Below are 19,235 nucleotides of genomic sequence, written 5' to 3'. Positions count from 1 at the left end.
TGAGTCACTGTCCTTCTTGCCTTCCTGGTCCTTTCTTTCCCTCATTCTCTGGTCTGTCTTTTTAAGGAGTCTTTTAAAAAATTAGGGCTGTCTGGGATTCAGGTCATGGTTCTCTGTCTTTATCGCACGCATAAGACTTACTGTACCACTTCTGAACTGGTAATTCTCAGTACTCTGTCTTCAGCCCTGCTTATACTTGAACACCAAACAAGTGTTCTTGGTTGCTGCCTAGACATTTCTACCTGGCCACTCATAAGCTCCCTGTACTCAGGGAGTCATTCTTGTAATCTTAGCCCCAAACCCTGTGCTTGGTTCTAGCGAATGGCACTACCACTTGTCCTGTTGCATAAACCATGACCCTGGAAGTTATTTGCATTCCTGGAATAAACCTGACATGCAATGATGCATTATTTTTTTACTTTATTGCTTTATTGTATTATATTTTTCCTTTATTATATTTTTTTACTTTATTGTATTATTTTTTTACTTTATTGCTTTATTGCTTTTACTTTATTTTTACTTTAGTCCATTGCTGGACTCAGTTTGCTAATATTTTGATTTGAATTTTGTATCTGTCTTAGTAAGAAAGTCCATAATTTTCCTTTCCTGTCTTTGTTATAGTTATCAAACTAGCCTTTAATTATAAGTTGAGAAGTTAGCTCTCATTTGTGGGAAAAAAATCATATAACTTTAGAATTGTATGCAATCTCTCTTTGAAACCACTTGATTCTGGTGTTTTATTTGTGGAGTTTGTTTTCTTTTTTAACTGCTGATTCCAGTAGTTACAGGATATTTTGGATACTCTTACCTGCATCCATTAAGATAATTTTTTCTAGATATTAATTTATTTCATATATTTTCAAATTTTCTGACACAAAGTTGTTCATACTGTCCTCTCTTCCAATCTTTGCAGCATCTGTGCTTACTGAATCATATGCTTAAAACTGGTTGAAGTAATATTAATAAATTTTATCTTAATATTTACCCCAATTTTTTAAAGTTTAAAAAAAAGCAAGTTTTTTTCTGTAAACACTGATAAGCTTATTCTAATATTTATATGAAAAGCAAAGATTCTAAAATAGCTATAACAGTTTTGAAAAGAGGAATAAAGTGGGAAGAATTACTATATGAAATATTAATAAGGCTTAGTATTTAGCTACAGTAATCAAGACATTGTGGTTATTATTGGAGGGATAGGTACATAGATCAGTAGAACAGAATAAAGAACCCAGAAACAGAACCACATAAACACATCCAACTGATTTTTGACAGGTGTTGTCAGTTCAGTGGAAGAAGGATAGCCTTTTCAACAAAAAGCTACTAGAACAGTTGGACAATCATAGACAAATGAACTTTGACCTAAACCTTACATTTTATACAAAAATTAAATCAATGTGGATAACAGATTTAAGTGTAAAATGTAGAACTATAAAACTTAGGGGGGGAAAAAAAGGAGAACGTCTTCATATCCTAAAACTAGGCAAAAGATTTTCATATTTGACAACAAAAACATGACCTATAAAAAAAAAATTGCTCACATCAAAATCAGAAGCTTTGCTTTGTGAAAGACTTTGGTAGAAGGATGAAAAACAAGCTATATACTGTGAGAAAATATTTGCAAAAGATATTGACAAAGGACTTGTATCTAGAAGATAAGATGAATTCTCAAAATGCAACATTAAAAAGCAGTCCAGTCAGAAAATGGACAAAAGACATGGAGACATTTTATCAAAGAAGATATAAATATGGTAGATAATGACATGAAAGATGTTCAGCATTAAAAGCTGTTCAAGAAATACAAGTTAAAGCCAAGAAGGGGAGTTCTCTGGTGGTCCAGTAGTTAGGACTCCACACTTCCACTGCTGAGGCCCCAGCTTCAATCCCTAATTGAAGAACAAAGATCCCACAAGCCACATGGTGTGGCAAAACACACACACACATACACACACACACACAAACACACACACACCCCACAATTAGAATGAGATATTACTACATACCTATCAAGTGGCTAAAATTTAAAACAGTAATAACACCAAATGTTAGAATTCAGAGAAATAAGATCATGCATACATTGCTGGTAAAATGGTACAGCCACTCTGGAAAATATCAATAGTTCGGTGTTTTCTTATAAAGCTTAATTTGCACTTACTATACTTAACCCAGCAATTATATTCCTGGGCATTTATCCCAGAGAAATAAAAACTGATGTTCAAACAGACACTTGGAAAGCAATATTTAGCAGCTTTATTCATAATAGCCCCAAACTGAAAGAAACCCAAGTATTCTTCAACAGGTGAATGATTAAATGAACTGTACTACATACATATCATGGAATAATATTCAGGAATAAAAAGAAACAAACTATTGATACAACAGCTTGTATGAATCCGAGGAAATTGTGCTGAGTAGGAAAAATATCTTAAAATTTTACATGCTACATGATTCCAGTTATATAACATTTGAACATAAAAATTTAAGACCAAAAATAGATACAGACCTACGGAAGCTTCAACTTTCTTTGACTTCTTCTGGACCTTCTTTTCAAAGGGCTTATCAGATGAGATCAGACCCACTCACACTCCAGAGGAGAGGATTGTACAGGGTATACACATCGGTGTGCTGTTGCTGCTAAGTCACTTCAGTCATGTCCGACTCTGCGACCCCATAGACGGCAGCCTACAAGGCTCCTCTGTCCCTGGGATTCTCCAGGCAAGAACACTGGAGTGGGTTGCCATTTCCTTCTCCAGTGCATGAAAGTGAAAAGTGAAAGTGAAGTCGTTCAGTCGTGTCTGACACTTCGAGACCCCATGGACTGCAGCCTACCAGGCTCCTCCATCCATGGGGTTTTCCAGGCAAGAGTACTGGAGTGGGTTGCCATTGCCTTCTCCTGCACATCAGTGTAGTAAGCATCTTAGGAGCCATATTGAAATTCTCTCTGCCATTGGCTATATTTGGCGTGGGGCTAGCAGGGTTAGGTTGTTTCTCTGATCCTAGGGAATATGAGCTCTAGGCTCTGTACTTAGTAAAATTTCATTTTGATAACATCTGCTAACACTGCCAAGTTATAGAGCACATACAGTTGTAAAATATTTTATTTTTAAATATAACTTATTGACTTGTTTTAAGTTGAAGTTGTTTTTATACTGACATATCTTATTATATTCCAAATCTGATTGAACTTCAAGCTTTGTTTCTTACAGTTGAAAAATGACTAATATTTTTTAAGATTCTTAGTGACAATCTTGACTTATGTTGCTGATATTTTTTTCCATTTGGAAAGAGGGCTCTGTGCGTATAAACAGGCTTTTGTGCTGGAGATAGCTGTGCTGTTGCCAATGCCGAGTTCTAGTTGTTTTTTTTCCTCCCAATGCCCAGTTGCTCCACCCTCTGAAAGTCACTGAAATGGTCATTCCCTTCTAGAGGGATCTCTTCCCCACACTCACTTTTTTTAAGTACTCATTTCAAGTTTAAGACTCAAGGAAATATTGGTTTTCTGCCTGATTTTTTGGTCCTCTTCACCTGAACTGGATCACTCACTTGAATAAGATCCACTTCTGAAAGCTGCATTCAGGAGCACTTTGGAAAATAAATAATGGCATGTTCATCATTTAGTTTGCCAGGCTTTCCTTGAGAAACAGGTAAGTTCTTTTGAAAATATATCTTTTTGCTCTTTGGTACAAAAAGCTGCAGTTTTCACAATGTGGCTGGACCTTTGGTGTCTACATACAAGAACCTGATCAGTGCTGGTTCTCTCCACACTGGGGACTGAATCTGGTGTATGCTGAGTGGAGGACTGAGCTTATATCTTCCTGGGCAGATGTGAGCATGTTCTTAACAGAGGGGGCTGTACTTTTCTTTATTGCTTTATTTTCCTCAGAGTTTTAGCCTTTTTCGGTGTAGTTAGCTTTTAAATACACACTTGGAGACTGTACAGATTTAGTTAAAATGTAGAGACTTATTTAAGGAAGAGAACAGGGAAATGTATAAATGGTACAGTGTAAGCCATTCAGTTAAATTTCAGTATGACTTTCAATGCAGACAAAAGCCTTTTTTTGTCTTTGATTCTCATTATTTAAAGCAAAGTGAGGCAATTTATTTCTCTTCTCAGCAACTTGTGTAAATATTTGTGCTTTAAAAATGGTAATGGTAAACTCAAATTCTTTCACTCTGAACTGATCCCAGAATTCTTTTCCATAATTAGGAACAGATCAAAACCTGCAACTGCTAACCGAAGGAGTTTGAAACTAACTATAAAAATCCTTGTAGATTCAGTTTAAAATTTTTTAAAAACCACCCAGACTGAAAAGGCCTGTGTGTCAGAGGGTGGGGGTATGTTGGGTCAGTTGTGCCTGGTTTCTGGTTGGTTGCTCTTGAAGGTCGTGCCCCTTCCTTAGCCCTTGCTTTCTGAAAGTGATTCTAGATGTTCCCCGAGTCAGCAGAATTCACCTCTTCAGCCACAGCTATAGTTTGGAAGGGTAGGTATTCAGGATAGAGAATGCACAGACAGACATTGTGTGTGAGGTGGGAAGGTGGATGGTGGCGCTGAGATTCTGGCTTGTTACTGGCTCTGCAACAGAGGTTGTTATTGAAAGTGGAACTAATATTAAAGTCCTCTCCATGCTGGGTGTTTGATTTGCTAGTTTATGTAAGAGGCTAGTGTTCACAAGTGAAGGCAACACAGAATTTATATTGAGAACTGGGCATTCATTTACATGTTAGAGTTATGTTTATGGGTGCTAATAGGATTGCTACACTAAGCAAAGGATGTATGAAACTTTTGTTGACTCAGATATACTTTTTTTTTAGTAGCAGCTTTATTGAGATGTAAGTCACATACCATGCAATTCATCCATTTAAAGTGCACAATTTAGTGGTTTTTAGTATATTCACAGAACGTTTTAGAATCTTTTCATCACCCCTAAAAGAAACCCCATACCCAGATGCAGTCCCTTCCCATTTCTTCCTCCCTCTAGTCCCTGGCAACCCCCAGTCAACTTTCTTTCTCTGCAGATTTGCCTGTTTTGGGCATTTCATAGTAATTGAATCATGTAATACGTGGTCCTTTGTGGCTGGGCTCTTCGACTTAGCATAATGTTTTCAAATGCAACCATATTTAGTGTTTTAGTACTTCATTCCTTTTTAAGACTGAATAGTATTCTGTTGTATGGATAAACCACATTTTTTGTTTATCTGTTCATCTGTTGATGGATATTTGGGCTATTTTCACTCTTTAGCTCTTACGAATAGTCAGATACATGTCTACAAGTCATATTTATTGTATAATAATAATATATACACATAGCTCCTGGTGTTAGATATCTGTATCTTAAGGATTTTAAGAATTATAAAGCCATGAAATACATTTAGAACTAAACTACTTAAAGTATAAATCTGGACTTCCCTGGCAGTCAAGGGATTGAGACTCCACATTCCCAGTGCAAAGGGCATGCTTTCAATCCTTGTCAGAGAACTAAGATCGCACATGCTGCACAGTACAGCCAAAAAATAAAAAAGTGTAAATCTTTCTTAATTTCAGTTGGCTTTTAAACTTCTTGTCCTACCTCATGGTTTTCATCATGATCATTATATTCCTTCTTCTGAAAAGTCTCCTCTCTTCTGCTTTTCAGCTTTGACTGTTCCTTCTCAGTTCTTCAGTGCCATTGTTCCCTTGGGTTTCCTCTGGGCCCTTTTCCCCTGGACAGCCCCATTCACACCATCTGTGAACACCACCTTTGGCTGAGATAGATAGATCTTTTTCTAGCAGACCTCTTTTGTGATGTCCATAGCCAAGACCCACTAGACTGCCTTTAACATCCACTCACTTAGCTCACCTTCTGACCCAGAGAGGCAGCCATGAATGGAGAGCAGGAGCCATGCCAGATGCTGGGAGGCAGGGTGTGCCCCCGTGCTCCTGGACACCCTGGGAGAAGAAGGGAGTGCTCTGTGGTGCCTGAGTCAGCATGAAGTCCTAAGAAACATAAGTTCAGTGTTCAGGGTTGGGGAGGGATATGTTCAGTCACTTTCCAGAACTACTAGGACTTGAGCAGAGCCGAAGTGACAAGTTTTGTGAGCGAGGAACTGGAGAGAAGGGCAGGCAGAAGCTGTCACTAGGCTGGGGCATATCCCATAGCAGCTTCCTTTCCTCATCTGTGCCTCCACAGTCATAGATGTGTCTGTTTTTTCACTCTACAGAGATTTCCATAAGGGCAAGGGCTTTTTTATATTTCTGTGTCCTCACACTCCATAAATGTACACTAGATGAATGCATCATTGGAAATGAGAGCTTTATGCTCAGGATCAGAACTTTGGGGGTTTTGGCAACTTTTATAACATTTTTATAGGTAATGGAAGCTATTTGCTGATATTGTCTGCATAATTGTTGACCAGTGCTAAAGAGCCAGCAGGGTTGAGAGACCAAGAATTTGTCATCCCAATCTACACAGTGTGGTGTTAGAGGATTGAATTGTTCTAGTTTGGAATTTTGTCAGACTCTGAAAAGAGTTGAGAAGTAGAAGAAAAGAGAAAGATGAGGACACAAACATTGCTAATTTTACAACAAGAGTAAGTTAAGAAATACTGTCTGTATTGAAATACTTGAGAATGAAATGATAGGATATCTGGGATGTGCCTCAAAATAATCTTGGGGAAGTAAGTAGAGTATGGATAAAATAAGATTGTGAGCTGTAAATATTAACGCTGAGTGATAAGCACTTGAGGTTCATTATACTGTTCTCTCTACTCGTTAAAAACTTTAAAATTTTCCACAATAAAATAATTTTTAGAGATAATACAGATGACTAAATAAGAATTAAAGGTCCAAGTACATTATTTAACCTCCCAAAAGTAGCTGCAGGATTGTGCTTCAGCTGGGACATATCTCAGAACTGACCTTCTGTTCTCCTTTTTAGGAAGCACACGACACTGTACTAGAGTTTCACCAGTTATTGGCCACTGTTGGGCAGCTTTAGAACAATCAGAGGGGAGGAAGAAAACCTCCTCTTCCTCATCCCAGCATACTTCACCTTGGTGAAAAAGGCAAAGGGAGCTTCACCCAAGAGCTACTGACCTCCCCTCCCTACCCAACCCCCAAGCAGGGGTGCCTTCCAAGTGAACCTGTGAGGTTTGGGAAGCCACTTTCCAGTGGGCCATGGCTCTATTGCCTTCTGCTCCTACATCCTCTCCCTATATCCGAGGGTATTACATCCATTTCCTGTCTGTTTTGGCATCTCCATCACTATCACCCACAGAATAATAACAGAAATTATAACAGAAGCAGCAAAAACAGTGATAAAACTCTACTAGGGGGTTGGGGAGTAGGGAGTGATGGCTAATATAGTAGGAAGTAGTAAATGATGCCTAAAGTAACTAAATCAAGAAATAACAATTTTAAAAAAAAGAAAGCAAAAAAAAACTTATTAGTGATAAAAAGGTAAACCACTCCCTCCTGCCACCAGAAGAACTGAAAAGAAATCTAATTAGAGGAGAGGGTCTCTGGAGAGAAGTCTTAAGAAGAGGAGGGAGTGGGCAGGAGTCAATCATGTATATATAGTTATTAATGTTCTTGAGGTTCTTTTGGTTTTTTAATTGAAGCATGTATGATCTAGTTTCCTAACCAGGGATGGAACCCAGGCCCCCTGCATTGGGAGCACAGAATCTTAACATCTGGACCACCAGAGTGGTTTTTAACCCCTTAGTGGTTTTTAAATTACTGATGAACACGATAAAATAGATAGACTCTGGAGAGTGGTAAAAATGAATGGCTGGAAGGAAATTTGAGGAAGAAAGCCCAGAGGTTGGCAGTGGACAGATGGTGAGTGTTAGCTTGCATGTCAGGAATGAGCGGGTTGGTGGCATTACCCAGTCTTGAGGCTCTGACCAAAGCTTGGGTATACAGTTTCTGTGCCTACACAAACCAGCATTAGGTTGGTGGTATGTGAAGCCAGGTGATAGTCATTGGATCCAGTCCAGGGCCTATGGTCTCAACATAGAGTTCCATATAGAACTTAGGTATAAAAAAAAAAGGTTTTTGTGTCACTGACACTCACGGTGGTGGCAGCACTAGCTCAGCCGGTGGTCATGGAATCTTCCATCCTTGGCAAAGGTGAGGCCTGACTGGAAAGCTGTTTGTAAACAGGCCTAAGTTCTTATGGGAGCAGTCAGACCTCTCCTTGCTTTGCAATGTTCAGAGTTACATGGCAAGACTAACGTGGTCCAACCAGGAGCCAGAGGGCCACCATGACCATTTAAACCCTCTCTGGTCCTAATGTCAGGTCTTCAGCATCTGCAGAGTCTGGCCTTTCGGGGAGAGCTGAGGAGCAGATTGGCCACAGTCTGGAAGGGCTCCTTGACCAGGTGGGGCTGGGCCTTGGTGGAGCTGCTGGCCTCAGGGAATCAAGGAAGCAGCCCACAGAGATTCTGCCATGTGCATATAGACCCTGGATTTTCTTTCAGCCTGACGGGTGCTGCCTTGGAGCTAGAAAACTTACCTCACAGGGCAGCCAGCTATATCCATTCCCATCCTCTCTCTGACTTAAATGATAGTAACAGTGAAGATTGTTCTTGGTGGAGAAGATAAAGGCAAATTAGAAGTTCTTCCCTCTCTCTTTTCAAACCTTCTTTACTAAACAGTGATCTTTCCCTATTCATTCATTTATACCTGCTTTGTAGATTATATGTTGCTGTTCAGTCACCAAGTTGCATCTGATGCTTTGCAACCCCATGGACTGCAGCACCCCGGGCTTCCCCATCCCTCAGCATCTCTCAGAGTTTGTCCAAGTTCATGTTAATTGAATCGGTGATGCCATCGAACCATCTCATGCTCTGTCACCCTCTTCTCCTTTTCCCAGCATCAGGGTCTTTTCCAATGAGTCAGCTCTTTACATCAGCTGGCCAAAGTATTGGAGCTTCAGGTTCAGCATCAGTCCTTCCAATGAGTATTCAAGGTTGATTTCCTTTAAGATTGGTTGATTTGATCTCCTTGCTGTCCAAGGGATCTTAGACAAGAGTCTTCTCCAGCACCAAGGTTCGAAAACATCAATTCTTTGGTACTCTGCCTTCCTTATGGTCCAGCTCTCACATCCATACATGAGTACTGGAAAGACCATAGCCGTGACTGTACAGATCTTTGCCAGCGGTGATGTCTTTGCTTTTTAATACACTGTCTAGGTTTGTCATAGTTTTCCTGCCAAGAAGCAAACATCTGATTTCGTGGCTTCAGTCACCATCTGGAGTGATTTTAGAGCCTCAGAAGATGAAATCTGTTACTGCTTTCACCTTTTTCCCCATCTGTTTGCCATGAAGTGATGGGACGGGATGCCATGATCTTAAATTTTTTTAATATTGAGTTTTAAGCCAGCTTTTTCATTCTCTTCTTTTACCCTCGTCAAGAGGTTCTTTAGTTCCTCTTCACCTTCTGCCATTAAAGTCATCTGCATATCTGAGGTTGTTGATATTTCTCCCTGCAGTCTTGATTCCAGCTTGTAACTCATCCAGCCTGGCATTGAATGGACAATAAGCAGCCTTGTTGCACTCCTTTCTCAATTTTGAACCAGTCAGGTGTTCCATATAAGGTTCTAAGTGTTGCTTTTTGAGCCACATACAGGTTTCTCAGGAGACAGGTAAGATGGTCTGGTATTCCTGTCTCTTTAAGAGTTTTCCACAGTTTGTTATGATCCACAGTCAAAGGCTTTAATGTAGTCAATGAAACAGAGGTAGGTGTTTTCTGGAATTCCCTTGCTTTCTCTGTGATCCAGTGAATGCTGGCAGTTTGATCACTGGTTCCTCTGCCTTTTCTAAACCCAGCTTGAACATCTAGAAGTTCTTGGTTCGTGTAATGCTGAAGCCTAGCTTGAAGGATTCTGAGCATAATCTTACTAGCATTTGAAATGAGTGTAACTGTCCAGTAGTCTGAACATTCTTTAGTACTGCCCTTCTTGGGAATTGGAATGAAGATTCACCTTTTCCAGTCGTGTGGCCACTGCTGGGTTTTCCAAATTTGCTGACATATTGTGTGTGGCCCTTTAATAGTATCATCTTTTAAGATTTTAAATAACTCTACTGGAATTCCATCACCTCCAGTAGCTTTATTGGCAGCAGTACTTCCTAAGACCCACTTGACTTCACACTCCAGAAAGTCTAGTTCTGGGTGAGTAACCACACCATCATTGTTATCTGGATCATTAAGGTCTGTTTTGTATAGCTCTTCTGTGTATTATATTCAACTGCCACAAAACAAAAATTTTCTAGCATTGGTGTTTTGTATTATATGTAGTAGATGCAGAATACCAATGTTAAAAAAATTGTTTTGTGGCAGTTGAATATAATGTGTCATTTTTTCTTATTTTTACAGTAAACTTGGGCTTAGCCTGTACCCACCATAGTTGATGAAATTCATTCTCAGTCTGTATTCACAGAGGCCCATCCCCTTCCTTCAGGGATATGCAGAAATCTCAGGGCTTCACTGAGTCCAGAGATCTTCATTCACTGACTGCTATTCCTGGTGCCCTGCCCCACAGCCTTGAGGTTTGTTTGAAGGCAGCTATCCTCACTCCCACATGTGGCAGGCTTGGGTGCAAAATAATCCCTGGTACTTCAGAGCCTCCCAAGGCCTACCATGCAGTCACCCTCTATTTCTCTCTACTCTCAGAACTCTAAAACATCTTCTCCATTCCCTTCATTTCCCTCCATTTTCTAGTCTTAAAGTTTGGGCCAGGCCTCTCTTCCTCTACCCCTATCCCTTCACGCCCACACCCACCCCTGGGGAAGATCCAGATTAATTTCTTTTGGTTTTTGTTTGCTTGGTTTTTGCCTTTTTTTTTTTTTTAATATTTATTTATTTGGCTGTGCTGAGTTTTAGTTATGGTGTGCTAATAACTCTTAGTTGCGGCGCCTAGCATCCTTATATCCGAATTCTCTGACCCAGGATCAAATGGATGCCCCTGCATTGGAGTACAGAGTCCTAACCAGTGGACTACCAGGGAAGTCCGATTTTTTTTTTTTTTTCAATAATTCCTTATTTCAGAGTTCCCTAAGGTGTGGCCCCTGGACACCAGTATCAGAATAACCTGGGGAGCTTAAAGCCATTGGAGTGGTAAAAGGGACCAGGATTCTGACTTTGTTGGAAGCTCTGCAGAGTTTGAGAACCCTGGATGGTCTAGTTCTTGGACTATAAAAGTATATCTGCTTTTGTGTGGGAGGTAGGAAATTACCTTTTCATTCTTTCTCCTACAACAATTTAAAAGCCAATAATTGATATATTCATAGAAGAATACAGGAATCCTGTTTTTTAAGATATCTCTAGGTATACAACCATAGTATAAGTAGGATATGATTATTCCATACCCCAAGGGAAGTGGATCAAGTGCTGAGAATGTAGAAAAGAGAGCCAGTTTCCAGTGGAAGATGGGATAGCTGAATAAGAAAGGAAGTGTTTGTGCTAGGCCACAAAGGACTTGGAAGGACAGGACTCAATCACTGCAGGTATGAACAACCACCACCACCATTACGGGTGGTTGGGGAAGGCACCCTGGTCACAGACATTGAAGGACAGTAGTGGTACTGCAACCAGAAAACATTTGTTTGACTGAAGCATAAAATTAGTGCTTGGGAAGTGCAAGTTTACAATATCCTACCCCAAATCCTGGGGCTGGAAGGACTTCTGTGTTTCATTTCATATAGCATACTCAGAAAGCACCCTGGGCAAGCACACCTCAATCAAACATATTGCTGAAAATTGAGTCTATAGCCAGTGTGAAAATGTAAGGGGACATAAATTCCTGGCATGTGAAGAGTGATACTTACTGTTTGTAAAGGGAGAAGAAAGTAATTGTGACTTTCATTTATCAATTGTAATGGAATTTTCTTCTTTATATTAAATAGATTTTATTATAGGAGGTCTTCATTATCCTTAGTATCGGAAAAACCCACAAACACATTTCAGTGTTTTTTATAATAAATCATGAAAGAAAGGTCTAATTGGGATATTACTTTGAAAAATGAAACTCAAGAGTATGAAAAATGTAATTTTACAGTTAACAAAATTTAAATTATGGTTGCAACTGTGGACCAGTTCTTAGATGAAAACTCAATTAGGTCTTACTGAGTTTGAAGAGAGATGGGGTCATTATTTTTCCAATTATCATATTCATTTATTTAGCAAATATTTATTTAACCTCTTCATGCCAATTGCTGTCTTAGGCACTAGAGATATAATAGACAGTGGCAAAGTCCCTTATGGGTCTTATTTTCTAGTGGAAGAAAAGCCCATAAATGAGTATACATTTAAGGGCTGTGAAGAAAAATTGAGCAAGATAAGAATATAGAAGTGTGGCTTATAAAATATAGAAGTGGTACAGGTGGTGCTTGGAGACAAGACAGCAGGAATGGAGTCCTTCACTTCAGATTTGACTTTACAGCTTGATTTTAAAAAGAATAGCCAAAGGTCTCAACAGTTTTCCCAAGATGCTGTCAGTAATATTCAGAGGGTTTTGAAGGACTTAAGTCTGTATCTTTCATCCCTCTTCACTTGGTAATTCTGCCAAGTCTTCATTCGTCAATGGTTTTGTGTAATCAGTTCTCCAGTAGCACTTTCACTAAAATCTCATTTTTTATGACTGATTTTGCAGATGATTTGGCTTGTTTGACAGTCTTTGAATAGGGGACAGCCCCATTCATGCCTGTTGTCACAGTGTAATTTTTAATAACACTCTCTTGCACTCTCAGAAGTTCTCAATTTGGACAGTAAGTCCATCACCTATTGATCAAGAGATTAAGCAACAAGACTGAGTGTTAAAGCAGGGCTAGATGTTTCTAAGTGGTCAGTCTGTTCATAAACATTGTTATAAGTTTTGCTTTCTTATGAAATTTTGTAACTTTGGAGACTTAGGTAATGAACATTCAACAAAAGAAGGCCACTTTTAGAGTGATGTGAGTCTTGGAGACCAACCACACTGGCTGTTTTAAAAGATTAAAATCTAACAGAATTGGATAGCCTAGAATTTGTTTCTTTATGTCTTGTAACCTGTACTCTTCATTCCTCAAGATTGAATAACCTTGTTCATATAATTGATTTTCTCCAATCTTATTAAAAACTTTTTATGTCTGCGAGCGGTGAGGAGCCTGCGAGCCGTAGTGGGCAGCCTGCGCACTATCTCAGCATGCGACGCACGCTGTTGGCCGAGGCCCTGGGGGCTGGGCGGGTGCCTTACCAGCACTATGCACCAGCCCCACTCTGCTGTCGGTGTGGAAATTCACAGAAAAACATGAAAGGGTAACCACAGCAAACAGTGTTGAAACAGTGGGAATCAGCAATTTTGCACAGGAAGCTTTGGGAGATGTTGTTTACTGTATTCTGCTTGAAGTTGGGACAAAATTGAACAAACAAGAGGAGTTCGGTGCTTTGGAAAGTGTGAAAGCTGCTAGTGAACTCTGTTCTCCTGTATCAGGAGAAGTAACTGAAATTAATAAAACTCTAGCAGAAAATCCAGGACTTACCAATAAATCTTGTTATGAAGAGGGCTGGCTGATCAAGGTGACATTCAGTAACCCTTCAGAACTAGATGACCTAATGAGTAAAGAAGCAAATGAGAAATACTTAAAATCTATTGAGTGAAAATGGAACCCCTAAATAAACTAGTTTGAAACAACTTAATCTAGCATATTTGTCTTAAATTAGTGGTGGATAGATATTTAAAAAGCAACTTTTAGCAAAAGAAACTACTGTAACAATGTTTCCTGAAGAAAATACCCCTTAATATCCTTAATGTCCTAATGACTTCAGATAAATATTGTGTGTCTTTTTCACAGCACCTGATGATTTTTAGGCTAGGCTCCAGTTACAATATTCAGAATTCCTGAAATTATCTGATAAAACTAGTTATAAAATTATGTAATTCAAAAAAAAAATTATGTAATTCAAGGATACATGGTTATCTTAAGCCTTATATAATATTGTAACTTGCTTACAGCCATCCCTGTATTTAGGTCAAAATGATCTTCCCACTAGAAATAACTGTCAGTGGGGAAATTTGTTAGTTGTATAGTGTTCGATGAAGAATATTACTCTTTTAATTTTGCAATATACTGTGTTTGCTGGTGCTATTTTTATACAGTGGAGCAACAGCCTTGCAGGCAAATAAGAAACAGTTTAATAATAAAATATTCAGCTTCTTAATTAAAAAAAATAAAAACCTTTTATGTGATGACTGTAGCCATATTTTGCAGTTTTCCTTCTCTCAAGAAACCTGAAGGATTGATTAATAAATGAAGGAAAAGCAAAGAATATGGTTTCTCCTTATCTATGATGTCTACGTATGTCTGCATTTCTCAATATAAATGGTGGCTAGAGGGCAAACACAAAAGCTTCAAATTCTAAGCCCCATAATATTCTGTGGCCTGAATAGGTAGTATTGGACCTTTATTTATTTATGGAATGTCAAAAAGAAAATAAGAGCATCAGAAAGAAAAACACTGGATGCTTCTTCTATCTTGAACCTCTGTGAATCTGACTGTAAAAAGACTGCAAAGTATTGTTACTGTGCTGGGGCCCAGGCTGTAGCACTTTTCTTGCATTCTGTAGAGCGGGAGTTGACAAGGGATGGGGGTGTGTGGCCAGGATTAAGAAAAGAAGATGCCAATCATATACTTCTATGATTCTTGTCATTCATGTCTTTATTTGAATAATTATCATCTTATTCAATAATTGTTTCATTTATAGCACCATCCTCTCTCCAAGGAGAGCTGTGGTCCCTTAAAAATAAGCAGAGAACACTCCTGGCTAGTACCATGTGTATCATAGGGTAGTAAGGACACAATTATCATACTTAGTAGTAAATTCTAAGCTGCAAATTTTTTCATGTTCTAATATCTCTGATATCTCTGACATACCTTACAGTGATTTTAAAAGCATTGTATCATAATATAAATCAGTGGTTTTCTTAAAAGTACACAAAACAATACTTGTTTTAGTGGTGTCTTAGATTTGATGAGCTATGTCAGGGATTTTACAATGTTCTTTTTTTTTTTTTCCTTTAATATTTATTTAGGCTGTGCTGGGTCTTAGTTTTGGTATGTGGGATCTAGTTCCCTGACCAGGGATTGAACCCAGGCCCGCTGCATTGGGAGTATGGCATCTTAGTCACTAGACCACCAGGGAAGTTCCTATAATATTCTTGGTATAAAATTATTTAGGTTCCAATTGGTGTTACATTGATTGTCAGATGATATTCAATGTAGTGAAACTTGGGATAAGTATTTTTTTTAAAGGGACATTATCTTGAAGTGAATACACACTGGGTACGTTAAGTGTCAGAAGTGTTGAAGGACACTAAAGGAGGCTGCCCACCTCATGGTAGATCCAAGAATTGGAATTTGAAGCAAAAGGGGAGAGCATTTTGTCTTGATAAGGGCACAAGGAGGTAGCAAGTAAACTGACTTGCTTGTCATTAGGTGTTTATATATATATATATATATATAAAGTTTATTTTTTTAATTGAAGGATAATTGCTTTACAGAATTTTGTTGTTTTCTGTCAGACATCAACATGAATCAGCCATAGGTATACATATGTCCCCTCCCTTTTGAACCTCCCTCCGATCTCCCTACCTATCCCACCCTTCTAGGTTGATACAGAACCCTTGTTTGAATTCTGTGGGATGTACAGCAAATCCCCACTGGCTATCTGTTTTACATTTGGTAATGCAAGTTTCCATATTACCCTCTCCATACATCTCACCCTCTCCCGGTGTCCATAGGTCTGTTCTCTCTGTGTCTGTTTCTCCATTGCTGCCCTGCAAATAAGTTCTTCAGTACCATCTTCCTAGATTCCATGTATATGTGTTAGTATACGGTGCTTATCTTTCTCTTTCTGACTTACTTCACTCTGTATAATAGGCTCTAGGTTCATCCACCTCATTAGATGTAGGCCTCTGAGATGTCTTCCAGGTCAAACTAAAAACTGAGATCTGGTGTCAAACAGAGGGGCTATAGGGATTTGTCTTCAGTCTCAGAATATCACTTTTGCTTTGGCAGTTAAGCACGATAAACTAAAGGGATGGGTGCTTTTCCTCAAGTGAAAAAATTCCGTTAATCTCTTGAAATGTTAATGTCTTCCTGCTTCAGCAAGAAGGCTGAGTTGATGGTTCTGTCTTATAACCTAATCACTCTACCTGGTTTTCTGTCACAGATTGCATTCTCCCAGCACAGCAATTTTATGGACCTAGTACAGTTCTTCGTGACCTTCTTCAGGTAATTTCACTTATACAAACTATCTGTTCTTTTAATTCGGGTACTTAATTTAGTTATCAACCCATGAAAGGTAAATGAATAATCTTGTGTTTGCAGAACAGATCAAACTAACTTTATATATGTTCCTGAAAAGTTACATGTCAGTTACAATACTGTACATTCAATCTAATTTGATAAAATGAAGACATTTGGTTTGTATGTTCTGGCTTTTTGAGGTAGCTTTTCATGTACCCTATACTAAAATGTAGATAATTTGACTTTTCATGTGGGGAAGATTTGGAGTTGAAATAACAAAATAATGATTACTGATGTGAGCTACATATATGCTGCTGCTTGTTCAAGAGATGTTTCAGGTGATTATCTAGAGTTTTAAACCTAAAAGTGATTTGTTAGGCCTTGAGATCCTTTTGTTTTTATAGTTTCTTTTCAGTTTAACATTATTTTTAAGAAAATACTATTACACATAATTGAAAAAGTGCTACAGTGTTTGTAAGAGAAAGCAATAGCATTGTGTCCCACAACTTTAAATTATTTTAGCTGTTTTTTACTTCTCTGTGCTTAAACGCTTTCTTGATTTTTCAATTCCATTATCTTTTGATGTCCTACTGGTAAGGACATCAAAGATAAGGATTTATTATCTTATGTTAACCTCTCCCAACTCCCCACACACTATGAACACATATAGATTCCCCTTCATCCCACTTATGTAATATAGTTATATCACAATGTTTGGCTAAATCGGGAGTCCCTATTTATGTTGTTATAACCATAAAAACCTCCCATTTGCTACTGAGTTGAACTCTAATTATACTTCCCCATTTTTTAGATGGGGGAATCACTTTTTGCTTGTGTTAAATGCAATATTTGCCATATTTAGGGTTTTTAATTGTTAGATTTTCTATGTAGCTACCCTTGATTTATCCCTATACTCTGACAGAACTGAACACTCTTGATGTGGTCAAACACAAGAAGATACTTTCCCGGTTTTAGTTTCTCTTGGCCTAGATAATCATAAAGAGAATTATCACAAATTCTCTTGCCTCTGCCCTAGAACCCAAACCTGCTGCTTCCAAGTGCACTAGTTGTCTTTGAGGCCTGCTGCACAACTGTCACCTTGGGAATTTCTTCAGCCTTCTTATGTTGAAGTCTCTGTCTCCTTCATCCCATGTCTTTGTCTCCCTGTTTATTCCCACCTTATACACATTCTCCAGGAAGTTTCTGAGGAAAGGTGCATGTAGAGGTGACTTTCCTATGACCTTTCCTGTCCAAAAATGGCTTAGTTTTACCCTCACATATTATTGAAAGTTTGAACACAGAATTCTAGGTTAGAAACACCTTCCATTAGAATTTAGAAAGCATGGACGTCTATGGTGGTCTAGTGTTAAGATTCCATGCTTCTAATTCAGTGGGCATGTGTTCCATACTTAGTCAGATAAGTGCCATGTGCCATACACTGTGGCCAAAAAATTAAAAAAGAATTTTGAAGGCATTATGCTGTTTCTTTATTAGCATCTAGTAAATATTCTATTATTTACTGGTACTCTGACAGAACTGAACACTCTCTTGATATGGTCAAACACAAGAAGATATTGGTTTTAGTTTCTCTTGGCCTGCTGCTGCTGCTGCTAAGTCGCTTCAGTCGTGTCCGACTCTGTGTGACCCCATGGACTGCAGCCTACCAGGCTTCTCTGTCCATGGGATTCTCCAGGCAAGAACACTGGAGTGGGTTGCCGTTTCCTTCTCCAATGCATGTAAGTGGAAAGTGAAAGTGAAGTCGCTCAGTTGTGTCTGACTCTTAGCGACCTCATGGACTGCAGCCTACCAGGCTCCTCCATCCATGGGATTTTCCGGGCAGCAGTACTGGAGTGGGGTGCCATTGCCTTCTCGTCTCTTGGCCTAGATAATCATAAACATAAAGAGAATTATCACAAATTCTCTTGCCTCTGCCCTAGAAATATTGAGAAAATTAGTGTCATTATCATTCCCACTGTTTGTATGGGATCTGTCTTCTCTCTTTAATAAATATATATTGAAGTATAATATTTTTATATTATACACTTAGAAATTCACACATGAATGAATGATCACAAATTGAACACTCTCTACCTGGGACAAGAGTTTTTTTATTCCCCAGGGTATTACAAGTATCCTAGAAGTTACCTATATTTACCTTAGTGACAGCCCCTTTCCTCTTTCCCAAAGCTGACCATTTACCTAACTGCTAAAACAATATATTGCATTTGCTCATTTAAAATTTTTTATTTAAATTAAAGCAGAAAATTTTAAATGATTTGCAGTGAATGATGAAAATATTAAAAGGTTGTGGGACAAAGTTAAAGTTGTATTTATCTATGAAATAGAAATAGAATCAGGTATACGGAGAACAGACTACCAACAGGTGCATGAATCAGGCTACCAAGGGAGAAGGAGTTGGGGGAGGGTTGCAGTGAGAAGTTGGGGTTTGCACATAAAAGCTTCCGTTATACAATGGATAAACAACAAAGTCCTACTGTATAACACAGAGAACTGTATTCATTCAATATCCTATGCTAAACAATAATGGGAAAGAATATTTTAAAAAAGAATGTATGTGTATAATTATTTTGCTGAACAACAGTAATTAACACAACATTGTAAATCAACTATACTTCAGTTAAAAATAATAAATAAAAAATTTTAAAGAAAACCAAAAGTGTATTTAGAGGATATAGCTTTAAATCTGTGGTTCTCAACCTTAGCTGCATAGTAGAATCACTTGAGGAGCTTTTGATGCCCAGGCTACATCCCAGAGCCATTACATCAGAATCTGTAGGGGTGGAACTCAAGCATTTAAACACTCAAATGATTTCAACTTGCAACTAAGGTTGAGATCACCACTTTATAAAAGCATATGTTGGAAAAGAAAGAACAAGCCTCTCAATAAATGAGAAAAAGAACTACTCATTAAACGTAAAGAAAAGAAGAAAGGAATATAAGTAGAGCAAAAATTA

The 19,235-nt window shown here is 38.4% G+C and overlaps 1 protein-coding gene and 1 long non-coding RNA gene across 4 annotated transcripts in view; one reads left to right on the top strand and one right to left on the bottom strand.

The window, feature by feature from the left end:
* Window positions 1–19,235, top strand: part of ATRN (attractin) — a 190,046-nt gene that overhangs the window by 133,934 nt on the left and 36,877 nt on the right. For all 3 annotated transcript variants that reach the window (XM_061436678.1, XM_061436676.1, XM_061436677.1), the window contains exon 25: window positions 16,184–16,245. In XM_061436678.1, the coding sequence (XP_061292662.1) occupies window positions 16,184–16,245 (62 nt within the window). The remainder of the gene's footprint in view (window positions 1–16,183; window positions 16,246–19,235) is intronic.
* LOC133259335 (uncharacterized) lies at window positions 11,913–17,574 on the bottom strand. The gene is made up of 3 exons (XR_009740369.1): window positions 17,359–17,574; window positions 13,495–13,564; window positions 11,913–12,754 (listed from the first exon to the last, which is right to left on the bottom strand). It is a non-coding gene; the product is annotated as an uncharacterized LOC133259335 (long non-coding RNA).

This window comes from Bos javanicus, chromosome 13 (assembly GCF_032452875.1).
Source record: "Bos javanicus breed banteng chromosome 13, ARS-OSU_banteng_1.0, whole genome shotgun sequence".
Classification (NCBI taxonomy): domain Eukaryota; kingdom Metazoa; phylum Chordata; class Mammalia; order Artiodactyla; family Bovidae; genus Bos; species Bos javanicus.
This window is presented reverse-complemented; position numbering and strand designations above follow the sequence as displayed.